Source organism: Odocoileus virginianus, chromosome 1 (assembly GCF_023699985.2).
Source record: "Odocoileus virginianus isolate 20LAN1187 ecotype Illinois chromosome 1, Ovbor_1.2, whole genome shotgun sequence".
Taxonomy (NCBI): Eukaryota; Metazoa; Chordata; class Mammalia; order Artiodactyla; family Cervidae; genus Odocoileus; species Odocoileus virginianus.
In genome coordinates, this window is record NC_069674.1 from 69,010,664 (window position 1) to 69,030,979 (window position 20,316).

The window sequence follows — 20,316 nt, forward strand, 5'->3', positions numbered from 1 at the left end:
CTCTAATGGTATCACAATCTGTCTCAGAAGCTAACTTCCTCAAATTTCTTTATGAATTCTGTAAATTGACATAAAAATTTCCTTACTCAAAAATGAAGCAAGTCTCATATCTGAAGTCTAAGTTCTCAAAGGATTTGAAAAATGCTGTTGAAAGGCTAATATCACATCAAAAATTCTTTAGAGATGTAATTGTGAAGATTCTATTACAAAGTGGTTAAGTGTGAAAATAAAAGTAGCCCTGAGAAGCAATACCTGAATAACTTCGGCATCACTGACAGTCTGTGTGTCTTTACATTCAGTTTTAACTTCCGTTTTGGCTGTGCTGATTCTTTCCAAAGCTTGTTCTCTTCTCTTCTCTCTTTTTTCAAGTCTGGCAAAAGCTTGCAGAATTGCTTCCATTTTCCTTTCTTCTCTTGTCTGTGAAATTTAAATTTTAAGAGACATAATAAATATTGCTCTGAAGAAAATTCAAAATCCAAATATTCATAGCAAATTAAAAAAAATTCCTATGATGGTGTTTAGCAAAACACTTCAACTGATGATAAATAAGGGATAAAAAAAGATTTATATTCATTTCTGATAATTCCAAACATCTTGGTAAACGCTGTCATTACAAATGTATTTCATGAAGAGCAAAATTCATAAGGTGATATGTTGAAAGAGTTAAATTCATATAAATTTAAGAAGTGAATATATTGATATGTCATAGCAGGATATTGTGGGGTGAAGACTGGGGTTAAAATCATGACTCTATCCATGACCCCAAGCAACATAATAACCCTGGGTGGGTAACAGTACTTCACTGAATTGTTAATGAGTTCAAATACAAAGTCTCTATGAAGTTTTCCAACCTTACTTGAAAAATGGTACGCCTTCCATAAGTGCTATTTATTATTTCTACTTCAGTTCTCTTGTCTTCCATTATAATTCCTATGAGGCATTCCTCTACCTTCTGCTCTTCCCAAGGCAGACTAAGGAACAGCACAAACTCCTTTGAGCATCAGTTCTCTTTGGAGAGAGAACATTAAACGCAAGACCCAGAGCCCTGGCCAGTGGGCCTGGTAAATGCTGCTGGTTTCAGCTAGAAACAAGAAGCAGGTCCATCAACTGCCCAGTTCTCCAAATGAAGAAAACCAGGTCCTGAGATTCAGATCCACTTGTCTTTCTTCCTTTGTCATCACTGATGTGGGAAAGATCAGTAACTCAAGATCTGGCTGCATGATCATCTCAACATTGGAGCTTTAGAGTTCGAGTAATTAGCAGATATTCAAGCATCAAAATACCCACACGAAGGAAACTATTAACTCTTTCCTGTATTTTTTTTTTGCTTTGTTACACTAGATAAGGGAAATCTATAAACAAACCCCTCTGAGAACTTTCTAGTTAGTTAAGGGCTTCTCTGGCAGCTCAGACGGTAAAACAAACTACCATACTGCAGACGTGTTGGTCTTACAAATGCGCTGTCTTCACCCTCTTTTACAGGTAAGGAAACTGAGATCCAAAGAGGTAAGGTTACTTGTTCATGGACAGATATCTGCATCTTTAGCTTTCTTGGTCTGAGATGATTAATAAGACATTAAAATAAAGAACACAAGCAAAAGATTATTTTTACTGGAAGTTTTAAAGCTGCGTTCTTCAGCTAATTCATGTCTCTCCAGTCTTATAACTCACTTTACTCAACCACCATTCATCTATGGCTCTCTATAAAAATCCTTTCTCCATATATTAGGACTTTTCTAAAACCCTAAATTTAGAAGTCTGGAGTAACTAAAAAATGTGATTTTCATAACTGCTTCACCTGTTGATGGGGGTGGGTAGAAAGAGACGGGGTTCATTATTGTGCTTATAAATTTAAAAATAAATCTGAGAAAAGTATACCTTTCCAAAAGAAACAGACTAGTCTTAGCAAGAATCATTTTATGTGTAAAACAATTTACCCACAAGCCAGGCACCCAAAAAAGGTATTTTCTAATCCACAATTATTCAAGGTTTTCTAAGATAAATATGAATTTATGCAAAAAGAAGTGTCTTTGACATAATCCATCATTCACTTGTTTTAGAGTAAGAGAGAAAATTATTTGGTGTAAAGACAAAGTTCATTCATTTAAAAATTGAAAAAAATATAACTGACAGTAAAGCGAAATCCTTTATTTAAAGGTGACTCAATCCTTTTGAGCTAGTCAGGATCTTAAAAATTATCAGTCCTACACTGCTGAAGAAACCAAAGCCCATGAATATTAAGTGAATCTCTAAAAGGCAGAACCATAATTGTTATCCAAGTTTCCTGGCTTCTGATTTGCTCTTCTTTCCAATTACCAACCAGTGACATACTACATAAAAAGCATAACTCTTCCTACAATTACTACAACTACTAACTGAAAGCACTAAACAGGTATCCTAACAGCTTTAACCTAGTTTCGTCTTAAAAAACACACGTTAGAAAATGTAAACATACCTTTGATTATATGAAAAAAAATTAGTTACTAATCTACTTTTAAACTCCACATATCATTCAGCTTGTATATTCAAGAATCTAATACATTCTTTGACACACACAACCAGATATACAATATCTAATGACTGAAAATTTACCACCCACTTTATGGATCTAACTGAATAATAAAGTTTTATATGTAACTTGAGATATTATAAGATGATTGTGCAGGGGACTAGAAATTAGTAGTCTTAATTAGCCCCAGCAGACTGTTTATATAGACCCTAACATCAGGGCTTGATGTAGTTTAGGTAATACTAGTCATGTAAGTCTACCACTAGGATGTGCTTGTTAAATTATCCAGACTCTTTCCAAGCCAGTGACTGCTGAGACCTCAAAAAGTCATTTTTATTCTCTGTGTTCTTGGCAATTGTTAGACCCTGATATAGAATCAGAATCACACAGGGTTGAACTGACACAGTTATTATTGCTGGAGGGTTAGGTGCTAAAGTAAACTATGAGAGATCTCTGATGAGATCTACAGATGGCTTTTATGACTTATTTCTCAGTTTATGTACTTTACAGTAATGCATAAAGAGTAGTTTTTGTCAGCAGAAAACTTTGTAAGAAAGTCTGTTTAATAATATCCCTTTAAAAAAAAATAATATCCCTTTATAGGGTTTTAATCATTTAAGGATGGGTTCAGTGAGAATTTTTATTCTAACTTAGTGCTTCACTAAGTATAAACACTTAAGTGTTTACTTCAGTGTAAACACATTGGAAGACAAATGTAATTTGAAATCACATAACATTGTACTTGGAAGAGATTACAGAGATCTTCTTGTCTAAGCTCCCTATTCAACAAATAGTGAAAGCCTAAGGTCCATATAGTTCAAGAATTACATAAATAAAGAACATGAATTAAAGTTGTATACAATATCACAGTGAAAATATATAAACTGAGTAAACTTAAAATTCACTACAATTAGAGACATTTGGTAATCTGAAGCAGAGTGAAAATAAGTTTATGCACTGCAGATGCCTTACAGTAGCTTTGGAAGGAAATTTGCTAGTAGGATGTAAGAATTAAGAAGGATACAGAAAATGGAAGACATTTAGGTACTTGTGATTTACTTTTTTCTTTTTTTTACCTTGCCACCAAGTAGGAAGTAGCTCTTTAAAACAACAAAGTTGCCTTTTAAAGCCAAGGGAAATAGCAGGGCCAGCCTGCCCAATCACTCTCCCAGCCTGACAGAGAAATGAAAAGGCTTCTTCCTCAGCTGGCGGCTTCTCTGGTGGCTCAGACAGAGTCTGCCTGCAGTGCAGGGGATCTGGGCTTGATCCCTGTGCTGGGAAGAGCCTCTGGAGAAACGGCTGCCCACACCAGTATTTTTGCCTGGAGAATTCCATGGACAGAGGAGCATGGCAGGCTCCAGTCCATGGGGTTGCAAAGAGTTGGACACAACTGAATGACTAACACTTTCACACTTTATTCAAATAACTTCCCTTATCCTTTCAAAAAGGAATTAGAAACTAATTTTTAAAAAATGGGTAAGATTATTGCTTACCAATAAAATTGTTCCATAAGAGTATCTCCATTTCTTCTCTACCACATGATTTAAGCTCATCATGCTGTTTTCCTGTTTGATGTTTTTCCTTATACCCCATCCTCCATGAAAGCTGCTCCAGAACAGGACCCTTGCCTTCTTTGTTCACCCAGTACTTTAGATGGTGCTCAGCATATAACAAACATCCAATTTTTTGTACTGTGTATACACTATATACACACCATATATACACACACTATATACACTATATTGTGTGTACACTATATAAACCATGTATATCACTATTATTTGAAGGCATGTAATGAAATCTTTAAGCAAGATTTTGGAAATCTTGATTTAATTAAGGCAGCTGAAACTGAATGTCCTCATTTTGTTTGAACAGAAAACCTATACAAATAAACAGGTTCCTTTTTGCTATTCAATACTATGATTAGTTACCCATTCATTGATTACTCATATTTGAAGATATAATTCCTAAACACGGATGAGAGAAAGTAAGAAAATTAAAACTAGTGATCAGCATTAATGCTGTGAGGAGAGAAAAGTGAGATGGACAATACATGTCAGATGACTTTTCTGGCAGATTTACCCTGCTTATATTTTACTATTTATTATTAGAAATCCTTTTACAGCTTCTAAAGTGATCTAAACCAAGTCACTTCCTGGAGGCATTAGTAAGAGCATGGATTCTACAGAGTAGTGTTTTCTAAGTCTGTTTTTTCTATGGAATGAAAATTTGTGGTATGACAAAGGTGTCAACACCACAACAAATTGCAAGGATGTATTAATACAAGTTTAGGAAATGCTGACAAACAGAATTTCTCAAAAGCATTTAAACATACCATGTATACTGGGAATCTCCAAGTTGGGGACAAGGTATATTGTTTACTAAACTCAACTAGCCACAAAGCTCTTTCACAAAACATCTTAGAATTCCATGGAATACTTTTTGATGTCAAAGATCAATATTGAGAAAACAGGAATCCTACATCCTGGTAGGACCTCCAGGGCACTGCCTGGACTATAAGGAAGCTTAACTTGGTTCACACGCATGGGCCTATCTATGTAGCTTTCTTCAAATGGCAGCCAGGCACATTTAGTGTTTAGCTCATTGATTGACCACCTACTTTTACAAAAGCCAGACATCTTCTATCCCCTAGAAGCTATGGCTGTGACAATGAATAAAATTACAAACCCTTGCCCTTATGCAATTTATATTTTAGTGATACACAATTTTAGATTGTCCTAAATGCTTAATAGGTTCAAGAACTTCACACCTAGGTAACTATTCTTTCATGCCCTTGGTCTCAAATTTCTCTCCTAAGTGTGAAGACCACTGGAATCACAGCTTCCCTGGTAAAGAATCCTCCTGCAATGCAGGAGACCCCGGTTTGATTCCTGGTTCGGGAATATCCGCTGGAGAAGGGATAGGCTGCCCACTCCAGTATTCTTGGGCTCCCCTTGTGGCTCAGCTGGTAAAGAATTGACCTGCAATGCGGGAGACCTCAGTTCAATTCCTGGGTTGGGAAAATCCCCTGGAGAAGGGAATGGCTACCCACTCCAGTATTCTGGCCTGGAGAATTCCATGGACTATGAACCATGGGGTCGCAAAGAGTCATCAAGTATTACCCAGACTATTCCCAAGGTACAGTCTTTCCATAAGGTTGTAGAAAATTATTTTGAAAACACAATATTAGAAGATACTATATATAAAGAAAGTTATTTTCATTTAATTATAAATGGGGCAGAAGAGGGGAAGTAAACCTTTTTAATTTAAATCTTTCAAAAGTTTTATAGTTTTTATCACCTGTTAGTTCATCAAAATAAGGTGAGCTTCCCAATATCAAACCCCCTTCTATACACTTAACCTCTCACAAGATTAACCTCACACCTAACCTCAACTACCAAGGAACTGGGGGAGTCTATTCAGTAGTCTCGGTTTTAGAACCAGGTAAGTATAAGCAACCAGCTGAATTACAACTTACTGTATTTTAACCCACTGTATTTCAGCTTAACTAGGATGACTGTAAGATTCTCCCAAGTCAGTTTCAGCCCACTGATAAAGAAGAATCTCTTGCTAAAGAAAAAATGTCTAATAACCATCTGTTTACTTCCACATCATTTAGCCCCAAGTTAGCTTTTGTAAGCAGGTAGTAAATTCTTAAAGGGAGGGGATGGGACAAACCATAATGAAGGAAAAAGGAAACTGTTAATAAAAGAATGGCTTCCTATCCTAGCCACATAATGATTTGAATATTCTTCCAAATCTTAATCATTCAGCATTTCATATGATCTACAACCAACCAATCTTACTACCCTATATCCCTCCCCACACCTCACCCAAAAAGCTAGCCTATAAATTCAGCCAAATGTGATTTATCATATAACCACCTCCAGGCTATTTCCCCTAGAGAAATAACCACCCATTCAATTTCACACAATTGAGCCACAAACTAATCTGTACTTATTTACTAAACATCATAAGGTCCATTGTAAATTCTACCTAGTTCAAGAAATGGCCTCTGAACCCTCCAGCCGTTAAGTTACCAATCTTGTCTCTCCTTTACCACACTTCTTGCTGCATTCTAACCGTTGAAGGCAGAGACATTGTCTTCCACTCTTAAGTAGCAACCAAAATACATAAAAGACACTGGTGCTATTTTTGGAGACCAAACAACATACTAATATTAACCAACATACTAATATTGTGTATGGAACTGCCATTTTTGTAAGTAAAAACTATCCTCAAAAATTTCATATGGTTCAAGCTGTACTACAAAAGGATAAGCTGAAGTATATTTGAATTGGGATATTACATGGTACTTAAAGGGGAGGAAAGTCTGACTCTCTTTATACCCCAATCTCATGAGGACTGGTATTTCCTATTATAATGATTTAAAGTCTGTCCTGTCCAGGAGAAAATTTAAATGAGATTGACCTAAGTTTCTCAGGAGTTGACCTATCTTTCTCATTACTGATGATAACCTAGCCTATAACCTAGTGTAAAAGGCAAACACTAGACTATGAAGAAAGTGAAAGTCACTCAGTTGTGTCCTACTCTTTAGGACCCCATGGACTATACAATCCATGGAATTCTCCAGGCCAGAATACTGGAGTGGGTGGCCTTTCCCTTCTCCAGGGGATCTTCCCAACCCAGGGATCAAACCCAGGTCTCTTGTATTGCAGGCAGATTCTTTATCCACTAAGCCATAAGGGAAGCCTGAGAATACAGGAGTGGGTAGCCTATCCCTTTTCCAGCAGATCTTCCAGACCCAGGAATCGAACCAGGATCTCCTGCATTGTAGGCAGATTCTTTACCAACTGAGCTATCAGGGAAGTGTGTAGGTTAATAAAGACTGATTAGCATTTAAACTTTTCTAAGCAAAATATTTCAGAATATACTACAAATAGTAATACTTGGGGGGTCATGGCAACTGCTTATGAATTCTTAAGATGCATGCTTTTGCATTCTCATCATTTGAGTATAGCAAAAATTCTATAATTAAAACATCAAGGCAAATATTGAAATGACAATAAACAACATTACAGTGACTTTGAAGGCTACAGGTTACAGAGCCAAGGATTTTAAAATAACTTATTTCAAAAGGGAACTCTGGAAGATCCGCTGGACAAGGGATAGGCTTTAGTATTCTCAGGGTTCCCTTGTGGCTTAGCGGATAAAGAATCTGCCTGCAATACAAGAGACCTGGGTTCAATCCATGGGTTGGGAAGATCCCTGGAGAAGGGAAAGGCCACCCACTCCAGTATTCTGGCCTGGAGAACTCCATGACTGTCACACACTGTTGCCTATGACAAAAGGGAACGCTCATACACTGCTGGTGGGAATGTGAATTGGTGCAGTCACCAAGGAAAGCAGTATGGAGGTTCCTCAAAAAATTGAAACTATGATCCAGCAATTCCATTTCTCAGTATTTAAAAGGAAACAAAACCACTAATTTGAAAATATACATGTATCCCAATGTTCACAGCAGCATTATTTATAATTGTCAAGGTACAGAAGCAACCTAAGTGTCCATCAACAGAGAAATGGATAAAGATGTGATACACACATGCACGTGCATACACACATCAATGGAATACTCTTCACCCATAAAAAATGAAAATTTCCCATTTATAGCAACATGAATGGACTTGGAGGATATTATGCTAAGTGAAATAAGTCAGAGGAAAACAAATACTCTTATGTTATCACTTACATGTGGAATCTAAAAAATACAACTGGTGAATATAAGAAAAAAGCAGACTCACAGATATAAAAAAACAAACTAGTAATTACCAGTGGGGAGAGAAGAGGAGGAGGTGGGGAAATATAATGGTAGGGGATTAAGAGGTACAAACTGCTAGGTATAAAATAAGCTATAAAGATATAATGTACAACACAGGGAATATAGCCAATGTCCTGTAATAACTATAAATGGAGTTAAACATTTAAAAATTATGAATCACTATATTGTCCATTTGTAGCTTATTTAACACTGTACATCAACTATACTTCAATAAAAAAATTTCACACCCCTTCAAGATGCCAGACAAATTCCTAATACTGACATTTGTTTCATCCTATGAAGAATACTGATATTAAAATGAGTATGCTAAAATAGATACAAAAACATGAAGTATTCATTTGTCAATATAGCATACTAGTAGACAAAATCAGGACAAAAATGGATTCCCAAGAACGCATTTTTATCTACTTATTCAAACTTCCATCATATTCAATAAAAGGCATTTGTATTTTCTACTGGGATCTAAAAATGAGAATGTTATGGGTTTCCCTAACTTCTGCAATACTAAAAGAAGAAAGTATTTTTAAATCAACCCCAGAGTCATATAACAAATCTCCAGGTTTGAGTTTCTTTTTTTTTCCCCATTGCCCATCTCCAGCCCCCATCCCCACCCCCACAGTCCCCAAGCACTGTTATATCCTTTAAAGCCATATTTTTACCAGATGCATGTCTCAAACAGAAACCAGTCATAGCATAAAGTGATCTTCTTAAAGCTTCTCCAGGATTATTGCAAAGACAAGGCTGTGGCAATTGTGGAATGAAACAGGCCAATATTGAAAATCAAGTTTAAAAAGGGCCATAGGTATTTGGGATAGGTACAAGTAATTTATTAGATGTAACTGAATCTTAGAAAAGGGTCAAGATAATTTCTCTATGTAAGAGGTAAAACTCCTTTTTCTTTATAAGCAACCACCAATATTTTTTCTCCTTTGTTTTCCTTCTCTCCTATTCCTAACACTACCCTTGTCCTATCAGAGCAGTGCTTCTGAAACCCCAAGGCTGTGGAACAGTCTGGCATCGCTTTTGCAGTTTTGAATATCAACAATACATCAGTGTTAGAGAAATGACCATCAAGGCAACAGAACAGTTACATTAAGCAGGCCTACAAACGACCAAGATCCAAAGACGCTACCACTAAGTCCAGTGACACTTGAGAGTCCAGGAAACAACATTAAGATCACTGAAACAGGGAATGAGGAAGTATATAAAAAGGGAGTGGGGAAAACCCACACTACGATCATCAGCTGGTAAATAAAGACATTTTCAAATCTTAAGGCAAACTATACCACAGTATTTTCTTAACTGGCCTAGACATTATATCAATTGCTAAAATACCATGGATTTTTAAGAAAATATCTGTCCTAACTTTTATACAGGTATTTGCAAATAAATAGTACAAGGAGTATAAATGCCAAACTTATTTTAATGAAAACCTTATTTTATGATAGCAGTATGAGATACAGAAATAGCAGTTGCCAGTATCTTTTTGCATAAATGTTAGTGCTTTTATAATCTTTTATTTTTTTATAATCTTTTAAACTCCATTTTTGTTTTACATTAAATTATGAAGAAAAAAAGATACATTTAAATAATAAAAAACATTTTGAACAGTAATTCTGGCATTAAAATTTATTAACAGTACACTGCTTCAAAAATGTTAAAAGTATTTCATAAATGTTACAAATTCTAAATTGTCTAGTGAACATACAGTAAAAATACAAAAGATTAGTGGAAGTTACTTGAATGGTAATGACAAAGCCAAACAGAAATGCTCGGTGACACCATCCTGTTTGCTAATTTCAAAGAACAGGGTAAAGACCCACCTAAAGGCAGCAACGAGTATTCTGGGAAGAACAATGTCACTAAACACAAGTGACAGCGTGAAGCTGCTACTGGCCTTCCAACTTACCATCTTCCTTTTCCTCTCTGCAATTTGTTCCTCAGACTCCATTTCTACCTCATTGCTGATGGGAGTTTTTTCTTCTATATCATCAATAAAATCTGGTTCCTGAAAGATGGAAATGACTGCTTTAAGCATCTACTCCTCCATCTACAAACTAGACACACTGAACAATGTATTTTAAATAACTTTCAATCCTGAACTAATTAAACATAAAAATTGTTCTTAAGCTCATTTCAGAAATTTATAACTGGTTTCTTAATTCAGGAAACTTTTCAAAATCCTTCAATCAAATAATGTTGTTTTTAAAAATTCTAGTCAGTAATATTCTTTTATCTATAGAAACCACAAAGCCTTAGGTTTATATTCTTCCCAACACATAAACATATATATTATTTCACAAAACCTAGTGCCCACAAATACCACGTGCTCGGTAAATATCTGTTCAATTTAAAACTTAAGGGAAACTTATGAAAATAAGACACTGGAGATGAATAAAATCTTAATCTTCACATTTAAAAGGTCTTTCCACTTGTTTAGAGGGCATATAACAAAATACTTTGTGAAGCAGAAGAATAGGCCAAACTCTTTTCTTTCCCCAAATTTATCTTACATATTTTTAAGAGAATTTCCTCTCAAAAATCTTATGTCACACTTACAGAATTGATTTCATTATGTCCCAGATATTGGGCTTCCCATGTGGCGCTAGCTATAAAGAACCTACGTCCTGCTAGCCAATGCAGGAAACCTAAGAGACAGGGGTTTGATCTCTGGGTCAGGAAGATCCCCTGGAAGAGGGAATGGCAACCCACTCCAGTATTCGTGCCTGGAGAACCCTATGGACAGAGGAGCTAGGCGGGCTATAGTCCCTAGGGTCGCAGAGTTGGACATGACTGAAGTGGCTTAGCAAGCACACATGCATGCATGTCCCAAATTAAAAGAAACATTATGGCTTAAGACTTTTAGAGTTCTTAATAAGTAAGAACATTTATTATAAACATAAGAACAGTGTCATCTGGAAAAAATGCTTAAATTACCCAGTCTTAGAAAAATCTTATATTCAATTCTACAAGGATTTGCTGTGTGAGCTGTTCCTTAATAGTTTAACAAATATTGTACAAATTCTAGCAGAATTTGTGCTCTATAAGTATACTTCATTAAATAATAGAATGAACTTAATTTTAAGCTATTTTACATAAAAAAGTTTTAAATATGACAAATTAATTTTCTTCTGTTAATTTCTGTCATCAAGAGTCAGTAGAGGACTTCCCTAGTGGTACAGTGGATAACAAACTGCCTGCCAACGCAGGGGACACAGGTTTGATCCCTGGTCCAGGAAGATTCCACATGCCGTGGAGCAACTAACCCCAGGTACCACAACTACTGGAGTCTGTGTCTATAGAGCCCACGAGCCACAACTACTGAGGCTGTTTGCCTAGAATCTGTGCTCCACAACAAGAAAAGCCACTGCAGTGAGAAGCCCATGCACCACAATGAAGAGTAGCCCCCACTTCCCAATATGAGAGAAGCCTGCACTTATCAACAAAGACTCAGTACAAGCAAAAATAAAAATAAATACATAACTAAAATGTGGAAAACAAAACAAAACAAAACCCAGTTAGTCCTGAAATAAAAAAATTCAGTACCTGATTATTGGATACTGATAGTCTCAGTGGAGAAAGCTTTCTCTGTTTAGTTTCTGGGCTCTTCATTTTGTTCGTTGTTCCTTCACAATCCAGAGTAATATTCTGATTTTGTGTGTCTTTTTCTTTTGAAATATCCTTTTCTTTTTTGCCTTTCTTCCTTCTGGTCTCATAACCGCTGTTGATGTTCTCCGTGGATTCAGAACTATGTTTCAGAACGGGGCACTCTGAATTTTCTTTGAGGCATGCACAATCCACCTTGTACTTACTGGAAAGAAAATCACTTAAATATTTATTCAAGACATAAACTGTAAAATTTTCTAATCCATCTTAAGCTATATCTCTACAAAACTCTATGCTGTTACTAATCATAAGCACTCCTTTTCACTAATTTTCATCCCTGGTAACTATGACAAAATAAATTTTATTTTCTCATAAAACCAATATAAAAGTTAGAAGAACCAGTCATAAGGATCACCAGTGATGGTTTATAGAAGGAAAAAAACAAAACAAAACTGTAAGCTAAAACTGAGTCTTTTTAAGTAAAATGATACCACGGCTTATATCAAGGCCAAAAAAAAAAAGTTTACTTCAGCATGTTATAAAATATATATGCAGAATATGATAAATACTCTAAATGTGACTTAAATTAAAAAATGCTAGGTAAATAAATACCAAACCTTAACTAGTTTGTCTTAAATAATTTCAATAACCAGAGTTCTTTAAAAAGCTACCTTGAAAAAAAAACTGAGTCTTAATTCCTTTTGCCCTTACGTATTCCCTCTTTCAAATAAATGGAAGCTTGAAAAAATAATTCATTCTCTTATCTTCACAGTAGTGATAATCATTACTCCAATTTTACAGATGAGATTAAAACTCAGAGGGTTAGTATCTTGTCCAAAGTCATACATTAAGTAGTAAGGAAGACAGTCAAATACAGGTGTATCTGAGTCCAAAGACCACACTTTCAGCTCTTCAATTTTCTTAACTTTCTGCCTTCTATATGTCTACCACCAAGATTTATTAGTTCTATTCCTGGATAAAGGTTGAATGCCGAAACTGGAGCTACATAATGAGAAGTCTCCCACTTTGCATGTTTTGAATAGTTTAATGTTTGTTCGTGACTTTACTTTCACTTTTCACTTTCATGCATTGGAGAAGGAAACGGCAACCCACTCCAGTGTTCTTGCTTGGAGAATCCCAGGGACGGGTGAGCTAGGTGGGCTGCCATCTATGGGGTCGCACAGAGTTGGACACAACTGAGGCAACTTAGCAGCAGCAGCAAAATATAAAATAATTGATTTTTCCAAGTTTCTAATAGTCCTGCTCATCTCATGTTCAACACTGGTTCAGTTCAGTTCAGTGGCTCAGTTGTGTCTGACTCCCTGCAACCCCATGGACTGCAGCACACCAGGCCTCCCTGTCCACCACCAATTCCCCGAGTTTACTCAAACTCATGTCCATCAAGTCGGTGATGCCATCCAATCATCTCATCCTCTGTCATCCCCTTCTCCTCCTGCCTTCAAATTTTCCCAGCATCAAGATCTTTTCTAAAGAGTCAGCTTTTCGCATCAGGTGGCCAAACTATTGGAGTTTCAGCTTCAACATCAGTCCTTCCAATGAATATTCAGGACTGATTTCCTTTAGGATGGACTGATTGGATTTCCTTGCAGTCCAAGGGACTCTCAAGATTGTCTTCTTCAACACCACATTTCAAAACCATCAATTTTTCGATACTAACCATTTTCTTTATAGTCCAACTCTTACATCCATACATGCCTACTGGAAAAACCATAGCCCTGACTAGAGGGAGCTTTGTTGGCAAAGTAATGTCTCTGCTTTATAATATGCTGTCGAGGCTGGTCATAACTTTTCTTCCAAGGATTAAGTGTCTTTTAATTTCATGGCTGCAGCCACCATCTGCAGTGATTTTGGAGCCCAAGAAAATAAAGTCTGCCACAGTTTCCCCATCTATCTGCCATGAAGTAATGGGACCAGATGCCATGATCTTAAGTTTTTTGAATGCTGAGCTTTGAGCCAACTTTTTCACTCTCCTCTTTCACTCTCATCAAGAGGCTCTTTAGTTCTTCTTTACTTTCTGCCATAAGGGTAGTGTCATCTACATATCTGAGGTTATTGATATTTCTCCCGGCAATCTTGATTCCAGCTTGTGCTTCATCCAGCCCAGCGTTGCTCATGATATACTCTGCATATAAGTTAAATAAGCAGGGTGACAATATATAGCCTTGACACACTCCTTTCTCTATTTGGAACCAGTCTGTTGCTCCATGTCCAATTCTAACTGTTGCTTCCTGACCTGCACACAGATTTCTCAAGAGGCAGCTCAGGTGGTCTGGTAATCCCATCTCTTTCAGAATTTTCCACAGTTTATTGTGGTCCACACAGTCAAAGACTTTGGCATAGTCAATAAAGCAGAAATAGATGTTTTTCTGGAACTATCTTGCTTTTTCAATTATCCAATGGATGTTGGCAACTTGATCTCTGGTTCCTCTGACTTTTCTAAAACTAGTTTGAACATCTGGAAGTTCACGGTTCACATACTGTTGAAGCCTGGCTTGGAGAATTTTGAGCGTTACTTTACTAGCGTGTGAGATGAGTGTAACTGTGTGGTAGTTTGACCATTCTTTGGCATTGCCTGTCTTTGGGATTGGAATGAAAACTGACCTTTTCCAATCCTGTGGCCACTGCTGAGTTTTCCAAATTTGCTGACATACTGAGTGCAGCACTTTCACAGCATCATCTTTTAGGATTTGAAATAGCTCAACTGGAATTCCATCACCTACACTAGCTTAGTTCGCAGTGATGCTTCCTAAGGCCCACTTCAGTCCACATTAGAGGATATCTGGCTCTAGGTGAGTGATCACACCATTGTGATTATCCGGGTCATGAAGATCTTTTTTGTACAGTTCTTCTGTGTATTCTTGCCACCTCTTCTTAATATCTTCTGCTTCTGTTAGGTCCATACCATTTCTGTCCTTTGTTGAGCCCAACTTTGCATGAAATGTTCCCTTGGTATCTCTAATTTTCTTGAAGAGATCTCTAGTCTTTCCCATTCTATTGTTCTCCTCTATTTCTTTGCACTGATCAGTGATCAACACTGGTAGAAAGATACAAAATAAAACTGCCTAATTCTATGAATCAAGGATAGAATTCAAACATTATGCTCTACCCTTCAACTCTCCAAATCAGGTATTAATAGAAACTAACTCTTTCTGGGTATTTTTTTTGTGATTTTAGGAAAGTAGAACTGCAAACAGTAACAGTGGCAACAGGTAATATTTATTCAGCACTTATTTTGTACCAGGAACTGTTTGAAACTTTTTACGTGTGTTAACTTATTCTTCTAAACATTCCTGTAAGGTGGTATTATTCTCATAATGAGGTAATGAGGTAGAGAGATGACGAAACAGGTTCAAAGTTGTATACCTAATATAAGTCACTGAGCTAGGATTTGAAACCAGAGAGTCATATTATAAAATGTTTGTGTTTTTACCCACTACGGGAAACAGTCTCTCAAAGCAATGAGCAAAGAGCCATTATGCTAAATTTCCCACCTTGGGGGGGTGGGGTGGGGTGGGGGGGAGTGGGGGGCCGTGGGAAGAAAGAGCCTAAAAGCAAATACTTTAGTTATCAGGAGAAATCTGACTCCAACAATCAAGTAGAGATGCACACTGAAGAAAGAGAGATTTCATTGAGAAAACATAATGGGCATTAAAAATGTCTCCATGTAAAATAGATACCACACAAACTTTTAAAGATACTACATGGATTAACTTTGATTTTTTAAGTTGTACAGTAAAGAAGTGCTGCAAGGAAGTAAAACTATGGGAATATAAACTGGTCATGCATCCTTATCTGGTAAAAACTGAGTTTGGACACATTCTACAACCTAACAATTCTACCTCTAGGTGCCTGTCACGGGGAGAACATGTACACATGCAGCATTTTTTGTAAATCTAAAGGCCCATCAATAGTGGAATGGATAAATAACATCAGCAGTCAAAGTAATGAACCAAAGCTACATATAACAAAAGAACTGAGTCTCATGAAAGTAATGAACGAGAAAAGATAAATGCCAAATAATACAGATTGTAACTTACATAAATTTTTAAAACATACAAAATTACTGGTTACTATTTAGGGATATCTAAAGACAGTAAAAACATTAATTCACCAAATTAAAGATGGCAGTTATCTCTGGTGAAAGAGGGAAGAGAAATGCAATCTGGCTGCTAAACACAGAGGGCCTTCAGTGGACAGTGGTTTGTTTTCTTAATTTGGAAAGTAGGCACATGGACTTTTTTGGGGGGAGCACACAGCTTGCAGGATCCCAGTTCCCTGAACAGGGACTGAACCCAGGCTATGGCAGTTAAAGCCCAGAATCCTAACCACTAGGTTACCAGGGAACTCCCTACATGGACCTGTGTATTACTATTTTTTACAGTAAGCTTTTTGAAAATTTAAATTGAAGTTTTTATACTCAGAATTAACTTTTCTTACCCCCTAGTGTTTCAGAACAATAGTTCTCAGAGTTTCCTTGCAGGATCTCCACAAACCCTTTCAATCTACATTGCAAAGAAAATTTGGCACAATTTTTCTTTTCTTTTGAGGGGAAAAAGTGAAATCATCCATTTCTATTGATTAACCAAATTAATTGAATGACTAAAATTGCACACCCTACCTAAAATACAAGAAAGAAAAGGAAAAAATTCTCACATAAACAATGTCAGTATTGCTGAATTAGGATTACAAATTATTATACTATAAGCATCACATAACAACAATAAATAAGAAAATTTAGAATAAATTTTAGAATAAAATTTTATTTTTTAGAGTAAATAAATAAGAAAAACTTAGAAGAGTTAAGCAACCATGCTATAATGGAAGCTAATACCAAAATGTTTGTTTCCAAGTATTTTAAATTGCCTAATGGTAAGTAAAAATAAAATGCTATAAAAGTAATGACAATACCCATATTTTTATAGGGACATTCAGAAATTATTTCAAAACAACAGACTTGAACTTACCAATTCCCATAGTCAAAATCAAAGGCAATAGTAATTTCAGTTCCCTTTGGAATACTTTGTATAGAATAAATGTAAAGATGTATGGTTCCATCTTCAATTTCATGCCTCACCTGTTAGTTAAAAGAATACCCAGAAGGAGTTTTGTATCTCTATAAATTATCTTCTACCTTTAGAAGCATCTCATCTTGCAATTTTGAAAACTATTCTTTTCAAAGTAACTCAAAACACAACATGGAAAATATGCTATTAATTATAAGACTTGTACATTTATTATCAACTGGGAAGGAGGTATACATCAATGCAAGTTTGATACAGGCTCTAGTAGCATCAAAATGAAAATACTCTATTTCATCAGTTCTATGATGCACATTTTTTCACCTTTTAACATCTCTTAATGAGAGTTTTACAACTGATGGCATCTTTGATTTAATGAAAAGAAATAATGATACAATTTATAAGTAAGCAGTTAAAGTACAGTTTAACACTATACTTTTCTACAGTACACACTGTTCCAGGTACATAGTCTACACGTATTAAATCCTTTAGTCCACATAGTATCTTTTTACAAATAAAACTGAAGCACAGACAAGGATGCAAAGCTAGTTAAGTCAAATAAAAGACATGAACCTATAAGTCTGGCTTCAAACCCTACACTCTTAGCTGTAACACTATATAACTATAAAATGTTTATTTTGGTATGAGAAAAAACAAACCAGAAATATTTTATATACCACTTCTAAACACAACTAAAAAAAAAAAAACTATAGAAGCACATATAAAGTCAACTTTAGCTTTCAGCTTTGTCATCAAGTTTGAGCAAATCAGAGCATATATTTGACTCATAAATAGAGCTTCCAGAACAGAGAAGTCCAATAGTTTTTCTTAGAATGAACATCACCATTTCTTCAATGTGCAAAGTAACTGAAGACCTCACAGCCACTATCATCTTAATTTTTATAATGGAAAGATGCTAGGCACTAGAAAATGCATCAATGGATACAAACTGGTGATCTTTTTTGGCCACCAGACTTCTGTGCTTAATTAAATACTCAGATTCCATACATTCCCTACCCCTGCCTCCCCAAAGGATTTATGTGTGCTTACCTCTGCATTGGGTGTACAAGAACGCCTGATGAACCGAGCTTCATTCCCAAAAGTCCTTGCATCAACACACACTTCTAGGCCATGAAATTTAGAATAGAATAAAACAAAAGGGTATGGTCTACGAAAAAAGAAATGCATTAGAACTATTAACATTTTGAATTTAAGAAATTTCTAAAAGACTCATATTAAGTAGGGAGGCCAAGATTTGAATATAAGCAATCTGATACCAAAATCCATTCTTAACCACTAGGCTAATTCATGCTAATAAGATTTTTACCTGTTCCTATAACCTTACCTAAACCAAAGAAAATTAATTAGTTCAAGGTGGGAATTCAAATTTACAAACAATGATAAAAAGGGAATGACTACTGCCTTTACATAAGGATTCATAATGAGATGCCATTAAAGTTCCTATCACTCCATTTAAGTGTTTGAGTCACAGCACTGTTTCAGATCAAATCTGCTAAGTAAAAGGGAAAGATTCTTGTATATCTTTTGTAACTTAAGTAACACAAGTTATAACAATACAAAATACTTAAATAATTATAGTATATAGGTTGAAAATGTTATTTCCCTAGAGAGAGAAAAATACTTCCAGACCTCAGGGATGCAATGGCTATCATAAGATCACATCAATTCCCATCCCCCAAATCACAAATGATAGAGGCCTCCAAAGTCCTTCCAGTACCAAGAAAGCCAGATTTGAAAGTGGTGACAATAAAGTAAGACCAAATCTAACATACTCTGATAAAAGACAGACATGGTCACCAATGGTCTTTGCAGGTTCTAGCAAATCTAGATGGAAAGGGTTCCTTGTAACATCAGGTAATCAGAGATTTTCATTACCTATACTGCTATTTTTAAGTAGATTGCTCTAAGACTGTCAACAAAATAGGATGGGTAAGATTCTAAGGAATGCATTTGCATCTTTTTTGTTGTTATATTTATCATGGTTCAAAAGTTGTCATTAATCACTGTTCAACAACACTATAATTTTAAATATTAAATTGATCACTTAGAGAACAAAAAAACACATTATAGTTAAATTAGTCAAAAATTCAATACTTGACTATAAAAAACTAATATGGGAAAATAAGTATACCTCTTAAAGAAATATCCATTTGCTTCAAACTGTTCTCTCAACATAAACTTCCCTCTGTATTCAATGATAAGTGCATCAGGAGGCAAATCTTTTGCAGATTTCAGAATCTTCTTATTTTTTTGTATATGGCTCTACAATGGGAGAAGAGTTAAGATTAACTAAACCAGATCGCTTCTGGACTTTCCTTAACAATTTGCCTGCCAATGCAAGGGACACAGTTCAATCCCCGGTCTGGGAAGATTCCACACGCCTTGGAGCAACTAAGCTCATGAACCACAAGTACTGAGCCCATGTACTGCAACCACGGAAGCCCGCTGGCCTGGAGCCTGCGCTCGGCACTCACAGAAACCACTGCAGCAGTTTCTCTTTGAGCACTGCAGTGAAGAGTAACTCCTGCTTGCTGCAACTAGGGAAAGTCCGTGCACAGCAATGCAGACCCAGCACAACTTAAACAAATAAATAAAATAAAACCAGACTGCATTCAGTCTAAGTACTTAAAATACACAGCAGAAAAACATTTTTGTTCTATCATCTTTTGGCAAATGATGTATTTACCTCTACAGGAGGTTTGAAGATCAAATTGTTGGTATTCAAATCTGATTTAATCTCTTTTTTGTCATTTCCATTGCCCAATCTCAAAGCTATTCTTTGTGCCTCCCTCTGAACACCCTCACTATATTGGTTATTATCTGCCTCTTCATATTGATCCATCCACGCTTTCATTTTTGTCTCCCATCCAAAATTTGAAACATCAGATGAAGGATCAATCTCCGGAGCTGAGCCCTAAAATCACAGCAAACTGAGCATTAATATCTGGATTTTAAGTATTTACACACACACACACACACACACACTGACAATCTATATAAAAGAATATAAACTAGAAATAATAATAGGCTTTCTAAGTAGGTCCCAGTGGGAAAAAAAGTGAGCAGCTTACTACATTTTATACTGATGCCAGACACACGACTTGGAAAACTGAAGGGAGGGGAATTAATCTGAACAGCAGAAACTTTTTACTACTGTAGCCAAAATTGGAGCTATCAATAAAACTGCAACACCCCAAAATAGTCTACAGTTAAAAAAAGACAGCATATGAAAAACTTCTTTGAATCTACCAATATCTAGTCTATGCTCACAGTTGTATTTAACCAGAAAAAAAAATCTGCAATTATACGTAAACTATACATATTGCATATTAAGTATAAAC

General features: G+C 36.0%; 1 protein-coding gene across 7 annotated transcripts in view; it reads right to left on the reverse strand.

The window, feature by feature from the left end:
* Nucleotides 1–20,316, reverse strand: part of KMT2E (lysine methyltransferase 2E (inactive)) — a 92,869-nt gene that overhangs the window by 12,505 nt on the left and 60,048 nt on the right. For all 7 annotated transcript variants that reach the window (XM_020907471.2, XM_020907473.2, XM_020907470.2 and 4 more), the window contains 7 exons: nucleotides 19,662–19,889; nucleotides 19,107–19,237; nucleotides 18,005–18,122; nucleotides 16,901–17,010; nucleotides 11,856–12,120; nucleotides 10,219–10,317; nucleotides 253–417 (listed from right to left, as the gene is read on the reverse strand). In XM_020907471.2, the coding sequence (XP_020763130.2) occupies nucleotides 253–417; nucleotides 10,219–10,317; nucleotides 11,856–12,120; nucleotides 16,901–17,010; nucleotides 18,005–18,122; nucleotides 19,107–19,237; nucleotides 19,662–19,889 (1,116 nt within the window). The remainder of the gene's footprint in view (nucleotides 1–252; nucleotides 418–10,218; nucleotides 10,318–11,855; nucleotides 12,121–16,900; nucleotides 17,011–18,004; nucleotides 18,123–19,106; nucleotides 19,238–19,661; nucleotides 19,890–20,316) is intronic.